This window comes from Platalea leucorodia, assembly GCF_965183815.1.
Source record: "Platalea leucorodia genome assembly, chromosome: 5".
Lineage (NCBI taxonomy): Eukaryota > Metazoa > Chordata > Aves > Pelecaniformes > Threskiornithidae > Platalea > Platalea leucorodia.
Window position 1 is genome coordinate 89605207 of NC_138827.1, and position 20180 is coordinate 89625386.

Here is a 20180-nt window from a genome sequence, read left to right on the forward strand (position 1 = left end):
GCTTGCTATTTTTATGTGTCCCTCAGGTTTGTGTTTCTTTGCTGACTCAAAGTCCTGTGGGGCTTCGAAAGCTTGGCACATTATGGGCAGGAGAATAATTCAGGCAATAGATAATAATAACAGCAAACAAGTTTTTTCTGCTGTGACCCTGAGATGCTGCCCTCAGGTCAGCCTAGAGGAGCCCCATGAGGACAAAATGCCAGTAAGATTTATTCCTTGAAAAGTTTATTGTTTTATTTTTAAGATGGGTTTAGATTATCTCTTTTTACAGCTATTTTTGTTTGGTTGGCTTTTTGAACTCTCTAGTGAGGGCTACAAACCATTAGCCATCCTTAGTGTAGAGCATCCATTGACTACAGACAGCATTCTGGTTGGATGGGGATGGGGTGATTTGGGGTCTTTACAATTCTTGCCACTAGTGGGAGGAATTCCAGTGACAAACATTGCGTTCTTGTTTATAAATAAATTAATAAACCGGTCTTTTCTGGCAGAGGGAAAGAAATGTAATGCTTCAGGACTTTATGATTCTAGAGTAAATGCCAAACAGCTTGTGAACAGATGGGAGGTTCCAGATCAAATCTGCTTACACTGAAAGAAAACTCTTCATAAAACTAATTAAAACAGCTGCATGAAACAGCTGCCAGAATAGGAAAGGGAAAATAAAGAGAGCAAATGGGTAGCCATTGCCTCACTGATGGGTTAACTAGGTGTTTGACCTGTCGTTTACTCAAGTACGACAATGAGACTCATTTCTGATGCATGTAGGGCCTCCTTGACTCAATAGGGTCATCCTTGGGAGTGGGACAGGAAAAAAAAAATGTATAGCGCTTTCAGGTAAAGGACTTGATATCTACGCTTACAGAGGCCTGAAGGAAGTCCTCTGTACACCAGTCTGTCCTTACTTGCGTGCGCATGTGCGCACACACACACACACTGATACACACACTCTCACACCAACTTCATTGACTTTGGGAGTCTGCCACCTCTCTGTTTCCCAGTTCATTTCAGCATCCTCTCCAGCAAAAGCTGAGGATATCATTTTCTTTTAACTTGAGAAATAAAACCAAGATGCAGAGAGGAGTTAAATACCAAGTCCCTAGATACTAGATGTCAATAGGTGCCCCTTACACAATGTCAGTAAACAATACCTACCACAGCACAGCCTGGACATGTATTTCCATTTTCACAGGACCTTTGCCTTGAATGAATCCCTCCACCACAATTCACGCTACATTTATTCCAAGGACCCCACGAAGACCAAAAAATCGGTAATGGACATGGACTGTTCTCATTACAGAATCTGAAAGAAGAAAGTGCATTGCTCAAAAAACATCCACGTCAGCACAGCCGACAAAACTGTAATGGACACAAGACTGCACGCTGCATTTGGGTGCAATTCATGCATGAACAGAAAGCCAGCAGAAGGCTGACACAACAGTCAGATTAGCAATATTCCTGTCCATTGCAAAGAACTGCACCCTTTGTACAGAACAGGGAGAGCTTACTGAGACAGTTGGAATAAACGGTGAAGATTAGGTTTTTGAAAGCGCTCTACAGTCATAACTTTTATGCACTGAATTCACAAAAGAGCTCATAAGCTGAAGCCCATGTGTCATAAAGAGAGAGAGTGGATGGTAAATATTTTCAATGGGATGACTAATGGGAGGTCAACTCAAGAGTGATCTGTCACTAATGGCAGGTGCTAAACACTTGACAATCTGCTCTTCACAACATCTGGCCCTTACTGCTGCTTGGACCCTAAAAAACTAGCGTTTGCAACTGGAACTGAACTAGATGCTATATGCATCTAAAAGCAGGCCCTAAATTAATGCTATTTCATGTTGCCTTTTCAAAAGGTAACTTTAATTTTGTTCAGCTTTTTAGTCAATATTGTTCTCAAATTGAATCATACAGGACTGCAATTAACTCAAATGTATTTTTTAAAACACAAAAAGGAACGTTCTGAATGGCCACAAATCAAAATAAACATGAAAATGTCCTGAATCAAGGAATTTAAATGAATTGCCCTTTGTATTCTGAGAAATGCAGAGATATCTGTCTAAAGTGACCACTCAAGGGACATGCAACAGCCTACTGCCGAGCAGAGGTGGCCTTTAATGAAATGTCAAATCTGGAAACCAAATTGGGGATGCCTTGAAGCACATGTTTAATGAGGGGCTGTGCTCGAAGAAGTGTAATAGTGCAGATGGCTCTGTAGGTTCAAAAAGTATTATCTTTTAGTGATTTTACATGAAATTTGCTTAGTTCAGAGGGGGAAAAAAAAGATGTTTTTCTGATGCAAAGTCCTGCAAAAACTCAACTCTGAATCTGTGAGTTAAGCTATATTCTGTCTTGAACTTCTTTTGGTGCATCAGCACAATTAATACAGACTTAGGAATGGTGCAACCGGCAATGAAAGCTGCACATATTCAACTGCCTCCTCAGGGACGGATCAGAACAGTGTAACTGCATCTATAAACTCTAAGCTGCTAACAGCAGGCACAGCTTCTCCTTTCATTGAGGAGGTCAGCCCTCTGTTTGGGGGACAGGAATACTTGTGAAGGTCTGAAAGGTCCTGCCTGAGAGGGGAGGCAGCTCTGAAGTCTCTGATGGTCGCACGCCCATTGAAAAAGCATGGCCATGCATGTGAGAAACCTCATCCCTCCCAGGCTCTGGAATTCCTTCCGCTTTGTGCATTCAGCCGAACAGCCTTAATCTGCATTCAGAGAAGAGCCACCACTTCCAGCTGCCGACATTATAACCACAGACGCGAACACCCAGCACTATGAACGCCTCTTACCTTTCTTCCCTGCTCTGTCCAACGCAGACCCTGCCCCCATACCGTGGTGCTGGGTTGCTGCAGGATCGCTGGCGGACCTGAAAGCCTATCCCGCAGGAGGTGCTACACGGGGCCCAGGAAGACCAGGGTGTCCAAGCGCCATTTCTAACAAAGGGGGTGAGAGAGAACAGGTTACCTAATGATCTGCCCACGTCATGCCGTGCTTAACAACTAAACACATAAGGCACTGACGGGGGAATCATTGAACTCATTGGAGAAGAGATTATTCATTTCAAACAGGCTTTACATCAGCAGAGATCTAGAAAAGGGAGTTTCAAAAGTGCTTAGCATTGGCCTAACTTTCCTTCCATTGAAGTCTCTAAGAATTGGAAAGGAAAAGAATGAAGCCAATATTGAATGATTTTGAAAATGCCTCCTAGGATTTGCTGGGCAACTGTGTGGTTGCTATAACTCTCACTGACTATTCCTCCATCATCTCCTCCATGTTTCATAACCCCCTTTTCTGAGCCAATAGCTGATCCAAAGTTGTATCTCCTGGACTCTTCTGCACAAAGAGAGCAGGTTTTGAGGCTCACCAATACTAGTTGTGCCAAAGGATGTAAAAAATCTACCCTCTGCTAATTCAGTAGGTACTGATGCTTTAAATCTCTTACAGCATTACTACTGCCAGCTCCCACGTTTTATCACAAACCTCGTAGTATTTGGTGTTTTCCTAAAGCCTTCAGCACTGAATCCTATTAAGTGAAAATCTCAAATTTCATTAAAAATAACAATAATTGCTTCTAGCTTTCATGGCCGCCTGCAGACGTCACTGTGGTGTGACCTTAAATCTGTAGAAACCAGAAGGCAATTAAGAGCTCAGAGGCAGGATCGAGTTTCACGGTTTAATGAGTGATCACATCTCTGCTGAGCAGTGGTAACTTAGCCTGAAGCAAATGTGATGTAAAACCCCTTAGTTCACACCTCAGCGACAGAGATGTCAGCAAATGCTCTGTGCCTCACTCCAGCGACAGGCTGAGCATGTGCAGGCGGCCGGCTCCTGTGACGACTCAACCGCGTGCTTACACTGAAGCCAACATTTTCATCTTTAAAATCTTCCATTTATTAAAGCTCACCTTCCTCTGATTTGGCAGCACTGCTGAACCTTGGAGCAGGAGAGGAGGAACTGTATCTCATCTCTTCTGTGCTGCAGGTTTCATTTTGTATGGAGCCAGTGGCAATGCTCTGTCTTACAGAACTGCCTAATCCTGACACTTCACTGCCTTAAGCCAAAAAATCTCATTTGTTTTTGTGTTTTTTTTTTTTAATAAAGAAAAACCTTTCGAAAAAGTCTAGTCAAAAAACAACTCAGGTGCTCTTTGGTTCTTGAAAGCTAAGCTTGAAAACAGATGTTAATTTTCAAAGCATTTGCTGAACTAATAACACTGCTGGCAAGAAATATTTTCTGGCATAGCACCAATCAGGGCAGAGGATGAAAGTTAAAACCCACATTGCCCTTCACAGTTTTTGTATTTGTTATCAACTCTTGCCTGTTCTTGGCAGCTTTATTTCAGAACCCTGTTAGATATTTCTCCCCTCCTCCTCTTGTTCTCTCATCCCTCTCCCTCCTTCCCTTCCCCTCTCCCACCCCAAACAAGGTCAAAGAACAAGAAACTCACTTATATAAAAATCCTACTATTCCATCTTATTCTGCCATGTTTTAACCCACCTACTACCTCCCCACTCCTTAACCCAAAAGACAGATTATATGTAAAATCACAAAAAGAAAAAATCAAATGGACGGTTGCTGTTATTGCACCAAAAAAGGGAAAGTAATTTCTACTAAAAATTCCTCAAAAACCCAACAATTCTCAGTATCTATTTGCATTTCAGGATTTTTAACAGAAATAAAGACACCTTCCATTTTCAGACCTCCAGCTTTCTAATAGAACTCATCTTTAAGCATCCTGCTCCCTCTTTGCAAAAAGAAATCTCAATGCCATATGAAGTCAATTAAAGGAAATTTGAGGGCTGAGGCGGATGTAGGATGACCAGATGTCCCTATTTTTCAAACCATGCTGTTTTCCTATGTCTTAAGAGTGAATAATCTATTTTTCATCCCCTTCTTAGAAGCTGTTCCTGCTCTTTTGCCATCAGAGCAGCGCTGAGAAACCCATCCCACTGGCATGCTTTCCATTTGCCACTGACATAAAAAGCCTGCCTTGGGGAAGGCTCCACTCACTCAGCCCACGGTGGCAGCACAGGGGCAGGAATGACTGCAGGCCTTTTGAGCAGCACAGCCCACAACTGGAAGGAGAGATGCCAATTAAAACATGAGTATTGCTGAATTTTTGGTGCCAAGATCAGCACTGATCTCCAGGGAGGAGTCAAGAGACAGCTGTCCTTAATGGAATGAACTTTTATAGAGAAGATAAAGCAGATAAAAACCGTATTGACCCAATATTTACCAAAATATTGGCTGGCCCCACCCTGGTTAAGTAGTGCTTACACTAATGCATCGTCTTTCCTTGAGTCATGACATGATGTAGTCAGGGTGGTGGGGTAACATGGACACAAACACCGTGGCTATGTCTGGGCACCCGATCGGAGGACATTAAGCTTCCATACCACTCAAGCACAAGCTTCAGGCTTCCCTGGAAAGGCAGCACTTCGACAGAGCTGAGCTACATGCGTTGTTTAAGTGCTGTCCCCGGCAGGCATGCCTCCTAAGCACCGTGCGCTGCCAGATGATGATCTCTTGCTTTCACCTAGCCAGCGTGCTGCAGACAGTTCACAGACTCGCAGAACAAGGCAAACAAGCCTTGCTCGGAGCTAGGCTAGGGCCTGTCTTTACAAGCATTGCTCTGAAGGAGCTCTGCTCGCTTTTGACAATGCAACCTTGGAATCCAAACTCCGAAAAATGATGAGCTTACTGGATTTTTTTTAGGTTATTGCTGTTCAGTTGGCTAACAACTACTTCTGCCTTATTTGCCTCCTCCTGATGGGTCACTACTCACTGTATGGTTGAGGGAAACCGAGGCACAGTGTAGGGAAGGTTAATGTGCACACTAATTTGGGGTGCTTATCTTCCAAGAGCCCTGGCTGAAGGCCCTTCTCTCAGAGCCCTTGAGCTCCTTCATTTTGCACTGACTTCAAGCTGGACCTCACATACTGCAGTTTGGCTGGGATACAACATGGTCACAGAAACACAAGGAAGGAGCTAAGCTGTGGACAGGCACAACTCTTGTTCCCTTCCCAAAAAGCACAAAGATGCTGAGGTACCTTGAGCAATTTGCGACCTCAATCCTGGCCCCTTCGCAGCCGCGACCTCCGCAGCGAGGACGAGGGCTGTCACATGAACGTGACCTACACATGCAGGAGCCTGTGCTGTCCCCATCCGAATGCTCACACGGTTGCCATGGGGACCAAGGCCCCAGTCTTCCATTTGTTGTCAGGTTCTTCACCTAATTTTAAAAGAAAAAAGGTCATTAGTAGCAAGTTTACATTTCTGGAGACAGCCCCACAATAGTAATGCCAAACAAAGCTGCCGGGGGGATTAGGATGCAGCTTAGATGGGAGCTGTCTGTGCTTGTGAGCAGGCTTCAAAACAGAGGGTTTTTTTCAGACAATGCTGCATCAATATTTACCCTCCAAATTCCACCCCGCATACCTAATGTGTGCGCACAGGCACCCGAGCCGACCCAGCCAGCACCACACCAGGCACAAGCATCCATCTGCCACACCACAAAACCGCCACGCTCCCTCGTCCCACACTGCGCAGCTTCAGCCTTTCAAGTAACGCAACAGCCGGTGCCGACTGTCCCCACGCCATTATGCTCCTGCCCCTGCAGTGCTTGGGACTGCTCCCGCAGAATATTTTCCAAGTTAGCATTCATATAACCACAGTGACCAGCTGAGCCCAGGGCCTCGCTGACTTTGGCCGTGTCCACACACACAGTAAGAACTGGCTCCCTTTCCAAACACAGCCGTAGCCTAAATGGCTAAGCTGGGTGAAGGATCGAAAGTGAAGGAGATGGTGGTGCCTGGAATTAATGCTGAGGATCACAGAGCGGGCTAAAGAGCAAGAATTCATCTCAAGGCAATTTATAGACCAGACCACACTGCTATCTGTCTCCTCTGCCCTTTGCTTCATGCCTGTACAGCTGCAAACAGGCTGGGGCTTGAGCTTTCTGTGTGCTGTAATGCAGAAGCAAAAATATGGCAGTTCTGGCAGAGCAAAAGCATGAGAAACAGAACTATTTCAGCCTAGGACTAGTGAAGACCTTCCAGAAGACAGGGTGTCAGAGCTTGCTCTGCCTTGTTTTTACCAGTGCTGCTAGGCAGGCCCCAAGCCGAGGGCCGGGGAGCAAGCTGCTAGGTCCCTCGCAGCAAGGCTGACTTGAGAAAGCGAGTGCTGCCTACGCCTCCTGGGATCGCTCCCAGGCCACCGCTGCCTTCTCGTGCCCGCTCCACCACTGCCGCTTGCACCAGCTCTGACGGCAAAATCCAGCAACTCCAGGACCATGTCTGGGAGGCTGCCCTGAACACCCCTGCCCTGGCTTCCCCTCTGCTCCTGACTTCAGAAACACAAGGCAGAAAGACATCCAAGCTGGCCCTCCCTAGGTACAGCTATTTCCTTGCTACAGTGCAGCACCATGATGCACTCTCCCCGGCAGCAACCTCTGTCCTCCCCACCCCATGTCCCAAAGCGCAGGGTCTCGCAGGTGGGGTGGCACTGATGGCAGCTGCCTGCAAGTGGCTCATCCCCACTCGTGTCACCCATGGGGTGGTGGGATGCTCAGCAGCTTTGGTAAAACCGCTGGCAAAGGCAATTCTGGATTTGGCCTTGGTATCCACACAACCAAGGGTGAAGAAAGGAAGAGGCTGGGGCCCTGGCCCCAAATCTGAGCCAGCTACTGCTGGCAAACCCCACTGCACCATGCTTCACTGAGCTCTGCAGTCAGCAGGATCAGTCCCCTGGGCCGCCCCACGGGGGAAATAATTTCTTCTGCTCTACAGACAGGGATACCAAGGCACAGAGAGGCTGCGAGCCTGCTCAGGAGCCCCGGAGGGAGCCAACCAAAGCCACAGAAGCAGTGCTTTCAAACACTCATCCTCTGAAACACGCTGTTCTGTGCTTATTCTCCAAGTCTGGCACTACGTTAAACACTCACAATGCACCTCTGGTGGGATGTCATCTTCCCCTCTCACCCATCTACAGCAGCGTCAAAAATACGGAGCAGTGGCACGGAAGTACTTTAGATCTGTTACTGCGCTCGTCAGACTGTAGTTGGGGGGTTTCAAGCATCTGTTGCAAACCTTTTTTTGCCATAGATTATCATGTCATGGTAAAAATTTGCTCTGGGCTGCAGGTTACAAGGCAAGATGCCCAGAGAAGAGAACACTGAGTTTTGTTGTTGTTGTTGTTGAGTTTGTTGTTTTAAACATGCATGCAGTCAAAAATCAATACAGTTGGGTTGCTAAAAGTCAGAGGGAAAAAAAATCAAAAGAACTACTTTGAGATATTTAATACTAGATTTTTATCTCCTTTTTCCTCCTGCCTTACAAAAGTCATAATCCAAGTATTGGATCATTTCTATTCATTTTTGAGCCAGAAAGCCTTGCTGATTCCAGCAGGGAGTTCTGTTCAGAAATCAATGGTATGATATGGCCCATGGCTTCAATTAAAAAAAAAAAGCTGACAAATAATTATTGGCTCATAAGTGATACTGGGAAGCAACCCAAAAATTAAACAAACAAGCAGCCATAACTGAAATGCTGAGATTTATGAACATGTCATGTTGCGAGTGTGGGAAGTTTTTATACTTAAGAAATTACATATGGATTATTATTCCATCTTTAAATTCATAAAAATATCTTCAAAAGAGCAAACTTGGGAAGTGGCATAAAAACCCATATGCACTGATCTTTTTCAGGAATATCTTTACAAGGCAAATCCTTTGTAGCCAACACAGTGCCCATCAGACAGAGAGGACATCTTTAAAAACTTCTGTGATCAAATGCCCTTCTCTCACCTGGCAATATTACCAATTCCAGAGTTCTCATATTTTGTAAACTGCCATACTCCCAGCAAAGGCATCATTTTTTCATTTCCTCCTCGTACCATCTCAAGGCTCATGTACAGGATCTAAAAATTCGGACTGACCATTCCTACCCCCCACTGCCAGGATATTTTCAATATTTATTCTGATATTACAGATAAGGCTAGAAGCATTCCTTGTTCTTTCCATTCATCTATGCTTCCTCTTAGGATTTAGATGTCAACTGCTTATAACTTTGCCAAGCTTCAGTTATTTCAGCTGGAAGTTTCCATGTTGGCTGTCTGATAGAAGCTGAAAATTCTTGCAAAGTTTCAGTCAAAATATTTCAAACATTTCTAAAATCAAATCTAGGGAAAAAGAATGTCCATAAGTAGCAACCTTTTCCTTGAAACAAGCTAGTGTTCAGAGCAAGGAACAGAGCTTTATGTCATTGTAACACCTTTTCACAATTTCCATGAAAAGCGATTCAGATCTGTCTAGGGTATAAAACCCTCGGGAGGTGGGGAGGAAAATTCGCAGCTTTCAGAGACTCACAGATTTTGATCTTGGCACCTGAAGTCCTCTCCGTGTACTGGGCATGCTCCAGTGTGGGCCAGAGCAGGATTATCCCAGACACTGCAGCTCTGAGTGGCTGAGCCCACATGAATCGAGAGCAGGTACAAGTCCGCTAGACGCCCCGAAAAAGGAGTGGGGAGATTGGCACTGATCAGCAAGAAAATGGGGTAGCATGGAGCAGATGTCAGATGACAGGGGTGGACACACAGAGTGGGACTGGGGTGAAAACCTGTGAGGAAGAGCATCATTTGGCTCGGGATAAGGAGGACTGAACACTTCATTGGGAATACTCAATTCCTCACCATCAACAGTGACCCCATGAGCTTGGCTAATGGAGTTTGTTAACCAAATCTAAAGTTCCTTTCCTCTTGGTGGTTCATGTTGGCATCAGTAAGATATTATAAAGTAGGATGTGACTTTTTTTCAATTTTCCTAAAACCAAAAAGCATCTCACTCCCTTCTCCCAAGTCTAAGAAGAAACATCACACAGTCATGTATTCAGGACTCCCTGATATGACACATGCACACACAGGGAAAAGAAGAGAAGCATGTGCAATTTGTGCCCTATCATTTCTTAGTATTAAAATGTTTGACATCATTGCAACCTTAGCAACAAACCTTTAGGAGGTTTTGGGTGTTACCTGCTAATAACGTATATTAACCATTGCCCAAGGTACTACGTTAACACTATATGATTAACCCTCTATCTAAGGTCCCTTAATATTAAAGCTGGAGACTGGGAATCTGTGGTACAATGTAGCGCTGTACAAAGATGTTCAGACTAGCTCTGAACAAGCATGTTTGCACAAGAGCAGCAGTCAAGTTGTGTTAGTGTTGTGGTTGACTCTCACTAATGCCTGGTCCCTGTAGGATATAATTCAATAATATGCCAGTTCTGGCTTTAAAAGTTGCTGCATGCCAGTCTCTCAGCTATGCCAGGACATCTGTTTGTGGGCTAGGCTGCAGAAGAACTCAGTGTCACTATCTGGGTTAGGAAAGGTTTATTTGGGAGGGGTGCTTTTAATCTACACCATGTCACACTGGAGTGTGATCTCACATACAGCTGTACCAGCACAGCTGAGCGCCTGGTGCTCAGCCCAGGAAAGTGGGATGAGAAAAGCCAGGACTTCTTGAGACAGTAACTCATCCAACTAAACTCCCAAACAGGCCTTTTTCAAGAGAGAAACCTGACACTGGGTCACTGCATTCCCCTACCTTTCAAGTGGTCATTTGTGCATGCTGCCCTAGACTCTTGCCTTTGTTGATCACAACCTTTATCCTGCACTGAACACAAGGAAATACTCAGATATTGCCGATGTAGGTGCTTAAATGAGCTACCCTACTCCACGCCAGAGGTTAATTCATTCCAGTGAGGGACAGGGGAGAACGAAAAAGAAAGCACTTGCATGTGGATTTTAAACAGCTTGGCAGCCCGTCAGTCGAAGAGCACAAGGCTGATGTATGCACCAGAATGAGAGCACCTAAACTGAAAATAATCTAAAATCGAAATGCTAAAACAAACGTAGAAGTAGCACCCCAAGAACAGCCAAAGCTCCTGAATATTCTGCGCTGGATTTTTATGACCTTGAAACAATGATCTGGAGTAGCCAGTTCCCTAGTGTGCACCACAGCAGACATGTTCAAACTAGAGGATTAACACCTCACACACCTATCAACAGACACAGGCATTAAGCAGGACGAGATAACAGCATGGGCAATCAAGAAGCACTGCATCCCAGTTCAACACAGGAGGGTTATAAACACACAAGCCTCTGAATCCAGCAGTGAAAAACTTAAGCCTGCCAAGCTGAGGATGGATTGAAGTAATGACTAATATTTCCTGGGAAAATATCTGAGAAGTAAGGAAGATAAGGGGAATAAACGTCCCAGCACCTCCAGACAGAAATAGCATACTGAAGATATAACCCAGCCAGTCCACTCTCTCTACTGGACTTAGCAGTATTAACACGCTAATTGATGTTAGATAATAACAATGGACATTAATGAGAATTTCTCCTCCCCTCCCCACCCCCCCAATTTATTTAACAAGACTGGTTTTCCTTCCCAGCCACCTTGCAGGTACAGTTCAAGCAGCAGGAATTAAATTTGGCCAGACGGCTTCTAGGGATCACAGCCAGGAACTGGATATTGTCGTCAGAGGAGGGTAGGTGGGTGGGTGGGAAGGGAGATGGAGAGCCAACTCAAACTGATTCAAGCAGAGACACTTTTTTTTAACTGCTGCATCTCATGGAGACCAGGGCAAGGAAAGAAGACCATCTCCTTGAAATACCACATAGATTTGGTCTTTGGTCTGCTAAGCTGAGGTTAGAACGGAACACTTTTTCTCATGCTCCCTCTCTTAGATACATTCTCCCCTTCCCTCTTGTTCTGTAGCACCCACTGCATCTTTTTGTTCCCTCTGCAAACCATCCATGCATGCCCTGTTTCTCTGCTGCTCCCTAGACGCCTCTTCCTGCCAGTGCAACACTTCACCACCAGTGTTTGGCTCAGCTCAGGGATCCAAGAGGAAAATTAACTGGATGCTGCCCGAGGATGCTGTACATCAGCTATTCCGATTTCCCTGACCTGCAGGGAAGCCAAGGAAATGGTGCAGACAGTGGAGCAGCCCTGAGAAAGCTCATTTAATCTGGGCTTACACTGTTCTCAGCAGAAACCCAACAACATGATCCAATATTCTTAAGGTACAGGCGGGCATGAGGAGGATGCTTACTTTGTGATCCCCCTTTTGGAGCAAACAAATACATTTGGGGTCTCTGTGCTCTAAACAAGAGGCTGTGCACAGATGTCAGGGTGTGCCACCTAACATCCAGTTAACATCCATGCTCTCCTAACATCCAGTCCTCATCAGGCTGCCACACACTCACTTTCTCTCTCCCTTCTACACATATGCACACACTCACACACCAGTATATATAAAATATTTCCACTCCTTCCACTTACTGGGCACTCAGTAATATTTTGAGTCCACAGGCTCATGTTGGAGCTGTCCTCAATGGTGGTGCATCGCTTCTGCTTGTTATCCCAGCCGCAATAGGGGTCTCTGGCTCCTAGGCATTCCCTGCATGTGCAAAGAGAAAAGATTAAAGCTCTTTAAGACTGTCTAGCTCTAAAGACACGTATTCAAGTATAGCGCTTGTATATGACAGCTGTCAACTGCACTGAGGCTCAGCAGAAGAAACAATTTCTTCTAAGCAGAGGTTTACCTGCTTGGAAGGGGAGAATGGCTGAATAAAAGGGTGATAGGACACAAAGCAAATATCACTCATAGAAGCTGTAGATTAAAAATCAGTTCACTCCTCTCCAAGGCCTAGGGAAAGAAAATGACTTTACAAATTTTAGTCAAAGAACACTTGTCATTGAGATATCTTTGTGCCCCCATGTAATCACTCAGCAGGCCAAATCTCACACAAAGCAACCTCTGTGAGTATGTTTTCTGACACTGTGTCCATCCAAAGGGGTTAGACAAGCAGAATTAGCCAATGGACCAGTAATAAAGGCTTTCTATTAGTCTTGGCCTTTGCTGGAACAATAGTTTCATTTATAATCCCAACATCAAGATGTCAGTTTGGAAAAGTCACAGCAGAACGTTATTTCTAAGTTTGGCTGCTTTGAACACTGCTGTATTCATTTTCCTCCTGAATCCATATTTACAGGCTAAGTGTGTGTTCCCAACATGTGAGCTGCTAAAGAAAAATAACTAGGGTTACTACTGCTGCTAAACAGAGTTGGTCAGTCACAGAATTAGTCTGTACCGATAAAATTCAGCTGTATTGGTTGTTCCCATGAGTTGCTTTCAAATTGTTAATTTTCATTAAGAAAACATAACAGTACAAGCCACATCATGCATGTATTAATGAAAGACAAAGAGAGGACTAAACCTAAAAAGATTCACAATGTTATTTTTTATTCCAGTGATCCATTCTCTTCTATCACACAAAAGGCTGATAGGATCTTTCCAAAAGTCCCAAATGATTTGAAAACTGCCAATTAGACAGCAGCAAGGGACCAAGGGGAAAAATTCAGTTCAAGAAGTTAAACAGGAGAGTAATAAAATTTATTCTAAGGGTACGTATCAGTATGATAAATGAAACATAAAAAAAAAAAAGAATCAAATGCAATGAGATGTGAACTGTTCCCTCCCAGAAATCTTTGAAATCCTATTAGCCGGTAATCAGCCGCAAATGAAAAAGCAAGTCCCTTAAGCACAGCTGAAAACACTCTATCAGTCTGTACTGACTCCGCAGCGATTTGTCCCAAAGCAAACCCTAGACTGTTCTGCTGTCTGGTACCCATTGCTTTATATATATATGTGTGTGTGTGTGTGTGTGTGTGTGTGTATATGTACACACACATGTACATATTTATATTTTAATTATGAGTTTCCAGTTTGCTCCTACATGGCAGCTCCTACATTTCCTCTACTAAAGATTTCACACACAGAGTTGTAAGGAACATAACTTTATCTTTCATGCTTTAGGAAGGTAGTTACAATGACTGTCTCGACTACATTCTTTCCTTCAGCTGCTTCAGCACACCCAAGAAAAAGGCAAAGATGATTTTGTCCCAGCCCTAGGCAACAGAACATCAAATATTTGCCTAGAAAAGACTTGGGATCCTCAGTCCAAGGACACAGAAGGGGCACGTGCTGCTTTGCTCGTTATTCTCGCTAAGGACCCCCATCCTGCTGCTTTGGCAGCCCACACCGCCCTCATCCATGAAGTGGGGCTGCCGCCACGTCCAGAGCTGCCTTTGCCGGCCAGCAGCCCCTCAGCAAGGGCAGCACCCAGTTAATGACTGAGCAGACGCAGGGGCATCTGCCCACCCTCTCGGTAACTCGGCCCTTCAGGAGGAAACTGGGCAGTTTCTATAGAGAAGAATAAGAATAAGAGAAGCAATGGGGGGCGGGGTGAAGAAAAAAGCCCCTGCTTTTAGTTAGAGAGCCTTTTGGTCAGGCTTTCAGACCCTGATACCGCATACATGCTATTGTTTCCAACTGCATGAAGCCATATCACTGGGCACCCAGTGAGCTGAGAGAGGTCATTGTAATTCATAACAGGGAAGGCTGTTGTGAGCATCACCCTATTATGATACACATTTTCTCTGAATTTAATTTATAGGAAAACATGTGCTGCATAAATTCAGGAAATAATCTCCATATGTTCTGTGCTGCAGCCCTCAGCCACTCCGCAGGCTGCAATATATCCCGGTTAGGCACTGACCACTTTGCTGGCACTATCATAATGTATGTCATGTAGCTAATGTGCTGCTCTTGGCTGAGAGCGGCGAGCTACAGATCCCTAACGGTGCACTCAATGAATCACAGCCTACGGTCCCCTGCCGCCGCCGCTGACCCCGGGCTGACGGGCCATCAGTAACCGAGCTGCGGAGCCACCAGAAGGCCGTGATGCTGGGCCCCGGGAAAAGCCCGGTGCAGTGCTCGTTGGTGGGGAGCTACGGCCGTCCCGCGCTGCGCCGTCCCTGCGCTCTGCATCCTGGGCGTAATGAATTCCTACCCAGCCTGGGCTCCGCTGGGTTGTCAAAACACATGCTCTGTAATTTAACAACCATCAAAGCCCAGGACTTCTCCCCGTCTGACGGCAGGCCCTCAAAACCATTTGAAATCTAAAAACAAAATAGCTACGCTGTCTGCTTCCCTTCAGGATTCGGAGCCCACTCATCTGCCTCAACTCTGGTGGGAAACCTATTATATCAGCTGACAGCGATACACTTACGGGAGAGGAGGAATGTATTTACTTACACACAATTTGCTCCATTTTTTGTCCTTTTGTAAGCAGGAAAAGCATTACAATGTGCATTACTGCAAGAGAACAACATTTCTGGCAAATACTTTAAGTGAACACTTCAAAATCCACCCTAATTTATATCCTTGCAATATCTTTAGAATATATATCCCTATTTATGTCATTAAAAGATAAAATGACACCAGCAAACACACACCAAAAGACGAATATATGTATTCATACATGCACACACAGATCAAAATGCTTCAGAAATATGCTGTCATTCTTACTAGATCAGGCACCATGGTGTGGAAAATGTAAAGGTATCACAGCATTTCCCTGTGCTCAGAACACAAAATAAATTGAAATGTTTATGTGTAAATACCATTTTGTACTATGATATTGCTGAAAAGTCTCACACAGGCTGTGGGACCCGGAGCCTTGCAAGGAAGTATGTAAATTCTGTGAAATAAGACACAAAGGAGTTTACATGCTATAATGAAATTCTGATGTTTCAAAGGCAATGGGACTTCTGCCACTGGCTCAGTGGGGCTGGATTTCATACCATACATACAGGGAGCACCGCACTTAGGTCTCCTGAGCGGCAGGCTGGGAATGCCTCAAGGAACTAACGACACACTATCGTTTCCCATCATAATTCACACAGGTAGAGGGAACCCATTATCCCAGAAGACTACCCAAGCATAGCAGGTTAACACTGGCTATATTAATGCTAATGACTTAGTTAATGAAATCCCATAAAGTGGGATGCTTGTGGAAGTAAGATCGTGATGACACCACATGGTCCATGCTCCCAGTTCCCCTCTGGCCATCTACTACCCGTAGCGCATTCGGTGAGGACTCAGGAGAATACCTCTTGATGGATATCTAAGAGGTTGGATTTATTATGACAGGCCATTACTATCAATAGTGATTCACTTTAATTCATTGCCGCGCAATAAATGTCTTATCTGAGGCATAAAGGCATACACTGAAAATGCTCAATTGAAAAAACAATTCCATTTGTATCTCCTATTCAAGGTATTTTTTTCTCCGGTTCCTTGTTCTCACTTACCAAGGACATTTGCATGAAAATAAGATCTTACTCATAAGAGCTCACCTGCTGACTGCTGTTTGGGAGCTGTAAGACTCCCTGTTGTTGGCTGTTGCAATCATTTCTACAGCAGTGATCTGGGATAACACAAAGGATTAAGACTTTGCAAGTGGGGCACTATCCACAGCCCACTGAAGTCAATGGAAACTCTTACCTATGACTCAAAAGAGTTTTTATGGGGCCTTTGAAGCCTGGTGCTGCTGAGCCTTCACTAATAGCATGTGCTGTAAAAAAGGTTTCTGCTTCCAAGATGTTGGTCCTGCCCAAGATCTCCTTTTTTGTAATAGGCTGAATGACATCTTCTTTCAGAATCTTCATTAAAGCTTAAACATCTGTAGTTCAAAAGTTTTTCATTCCCAATTTAATTTGCCAGAGCAAACAGGTCTAGATAACTTCATCTTTTGGTCATTTTTTCCCTGAGAGTTAAAACTTTAGACTGTATAATAAATGGATCATCAAATCAATAGAACCAGACCCAAGAGATTAGGCTTCAACAGACCAAAGGAAAGAAAGAATTACTAGAGTTTCTTCCCATTCTTACTACGAGACAGAAGACACACAAAAATGCCATTTTGTACCAAAAGCCACAAAACTGTCATCCAGAGCATTCACATGAAGGACTCTGCTCCTCTCATCTGCCAGGACATGCTTGCTTTCCCAGTTTTCATCCCCTCTCTTTACATTTACCTCTTTCTCACTCCTTTTTGATGACTAAAAGCAAACAGGAATGGAATACCAGGACGTGATGATCTGCAGAGGCAGAGCTCTAGACCCAAAGACTGATAAGCTCCCTTCCCAAACTGTGTTTGTTCACAAACCCCTGCCACTGCACCAGGAGAGGGTTCTGCATTTTTGCTGATGAGTTTGGAACCTGCAGCGAACATCACGTTTGCCAGGGAGATACGGTAACTGCCATAGCACCTAGTCCTTTAAACCCCCAGGAGCATCACCAGGTAGTTCATCAGAGGCACAGAGACAGCAGCGCTATCAACTGGTGCGGTGCAAACCTTTATAAGCCTGATCCTGCTAGGCACTGATCAACGCTCATCTGTGCTCAGCATCTCAGGAGCACGGGCAGCACAGGAGTTCACCTTGCTCTTTTGGGGAATAAGACCTCAAAATTTCACACAGGTTTGTTGCAGTTTTCGAGCAGTTAACTCCGAGGGAACAGCCCATTGCAAGCAATGAGGGGGTTTTAGCTGTGGCTGTTAGTTGCAAGCATGAGGCTGTGTTTGGCAGACAGGCATTTCCTGACAAGGTTAGCTTACTGTCCCATTGCTATCAACCTGCAGAGGGGATGAACTAAACAAATAATCGTATTAGCTTCCAGCCAACCAAATCATAATTACTGACAACCTCAATAGCCCGTGCAAGGAAGAGCAGACTTCTGTCTTCCCGAAAGCCAGATGGGCATGAAAAGAGAAGAATAAGAATCAAAAGGATGTTTGTGGCTTAAGAAAATAAGATTAGAAAAGGAGAAAAAGCACCAGACCTTCAAACAATCCCTCTAATTTTGATACCTTTAAAAATTCAAACTGCAGAGATGAGTTAGTGATCTGTACAAATCCATTATCTTTCCCCACTGAGAAGAGAAGCCAAGTGGAACTGAGCTGCTTTAGTCAGACGCTGGTCAAGTAGCAGCTTCATTTCTCAGCTGGTGAATACAACACATTCCGTGCCAGATGCTACTGCCCTTTCCTCAAGACAAGTAGCCACGTACTTCATAAGCAAATAACGGGGCTATTTGGGGAGCAGGGCACAACTTGGGAAGAGCACACTACAGCTCACAGGTACCACCACTGTGAGGGCTACAGCTGATGTTAATCTGGACAGACAAGGCTTGGTATTTTGGCATTTGATGTTGGACGTAGAGGCAGAGAAGCTGAAGTGTGCGTGTGTTGTGTGCGTGTGTAATTTATCACCCACACATGCTTAGCATCAGTGATTGCTGCTCTGCACATGATTTGTTTTGAACGCATAAATTAAAGCCATGGTGTAAAACGACCTCTAAAACTGAAGTCCATTTATGAGCCAAACACATGTAACTTATTTAAAAGAAACAGTGCACAGACAGAGGATTTTCAGAGGCAGTTTCACCTCATTTTCCTTTCCACATCAGGGACCTTGCCTTGCTAGTTTCCACCTCCTGCCCTACCATTTTCAATATCACTTTAATCGATTGTGGTTTATAGATTATGGCCTCGCACAATCTACACAACAAACTATTCCATTTCTTACTTTCTGACATCCCATTCCATCATCTTTTAGCAACAGTGATTTCTTTATTGGATAGGTGTTTATTTTTATTTTTAAAGCCGTGAAATAAAACAACATTGCATTCATTCAAATATGAAGATTAATGCCATCCCGAGAAAAATTCTGATTAAATCTGGATTTATGTTTACATCAGTAAAGCAGGTTATTAAAAAAAAAATGAATAAGTGTTCCTCCACAAACACTGTTAGAAACTCTTGTCACTGTGCCAAACAAAACTGACCTCTAATAAAAACAGAAGTACAGAGGGCCTCTGACTACCAGTGATGGGATCAGTCATCCACAAGAAAACTCGGATACTATTAAAGTCCTAATGAAAGGAATAGCCAGAAGGAATTCCTGAATGCAGGGCATGTTTGTCTGGATTGCAAAGCACAACTGTTTCCTAGCCTGGGCTGGCTTTTGAGCCTTAAGAAAACATGCGCCCCAGGGCTGCCATATGGAAAGAGGCAGAGGGGACGAGACATCCTTTTGGAAAGGCAGCTTGGGCAAATCAGTGCACTCAAGTGTTATTCCCTGTCTCTGCCCTGTGTCAGTCAGTGTCTGGAGGCGGCTGTCAGATTAAAATGTGCTCTGCTCCTGTGTTTCTGCTCTGTGGTCGCAGATCTGAGACTTCTGTGTGAACATGGCAAATTCCTGTGGTCTGGTGGCGTAGGTGGGTATGGGAAAAAGGGTGGTTTAGGCAAGAGCAAATCCACTGCAAGCAACACAGACAGGTGCTTTACGTAGCCTCTGCAAGATGCTCATGATTTAAGAACACAAATTATGCTAAAATGGGAACTTAGGAAGGGAAAGAAAACTGCAAAGGCAGAAAACTTAGAAAGAAATGTGAGTGATGATAAAGAAACCTGAAAACAGTCTACAGTTGTCAGCCAGGCTGCACAAAGTAATCCATATTCAAGCAGCTCCTTTGTGAAAGTTGGATTTTGTTAAGCTCTGGGTAATTATTTTCTGCTCAATAAGATGCAGATTCAACTAGACAGAGCCTTTGTAGATTAATGTATGTTGGAAAAGGCAAATAAATATTAGACCACCTGCTACACCCTGAGGATCTAATACATCTCCTGTCCAATGCAGGGCTATTTTAACATTGCATAAGGAGCAAAATGGTCCTGCCAACATAGTCTCCATTGCTTTTTCCCATGTAGTTATAAAAATGCCATCAAACAATGTCCATTCCGCTTCTTAACAAGAGACAACATCACTTAAGTAAATGGATATTCTTGAAATCCAGCCCTACCCCTTTGCAGACTGGAGTGTTCCCGTAGACCTATAGTACTTTGGTATTTTTACAGGTAAAAGACACTAGGCAGTACAATATTATGTTTTTCTACAACCCATACATATTTTACATGCTTATACGTACTTAAATTTTAAACTTAAACCAACAATAACAAATTTGCTTTGGCTCCAGATACTTCCTCCTCCACAAACAGGTAAAACAGCACATCTCCTAATAAAAAGTTAATGACGCATCTGTAGCAATATATTCATTCAGTATTAACATTGGGCATATTTGTGTTTTACACTGCAAATGCTGCCTGGAAGCTTGAGACATGAAGCAAACCAGCCATGGCAGCAGTAAGGCTGTAGACTCTTTGCATCAGGAGCCATGTCGCTGAGTATGACCACTG

The 20180-nt window shown here is 44.2% G+C and overlaps 1 protein-coding gene across 1 annotated transcript in view; it reads right to left on the reverse strand.

Moving 5' to 3' along the window:
* The window catches only part of SEMA5B (semaphorin 5B), a gene marked incomplete at both ends in the record, with an annotated part of 133929 nt that overhangs the window by 24771 nt on the left and 88978 nt on the right, over nt 1-20180 (reverse strand). Inside the window, 4 exons of the mRNA XM_082314454.1 lie at nt 1153-1300; nt 2801-2944; nt 6062-6243; nt 12358-12475. Coding sequence (XP_082170580.1) covers nt 1153-1300; nt 2801-2944; nt 6062-6243; nt 12358-12475 — 592 coding nt within the window. The remainder of the gene's footprint in view (nt 1-1152; nt 1301-2800; nt 2945-6061; nt 6244-12357; nt 12476-20180) is intronic.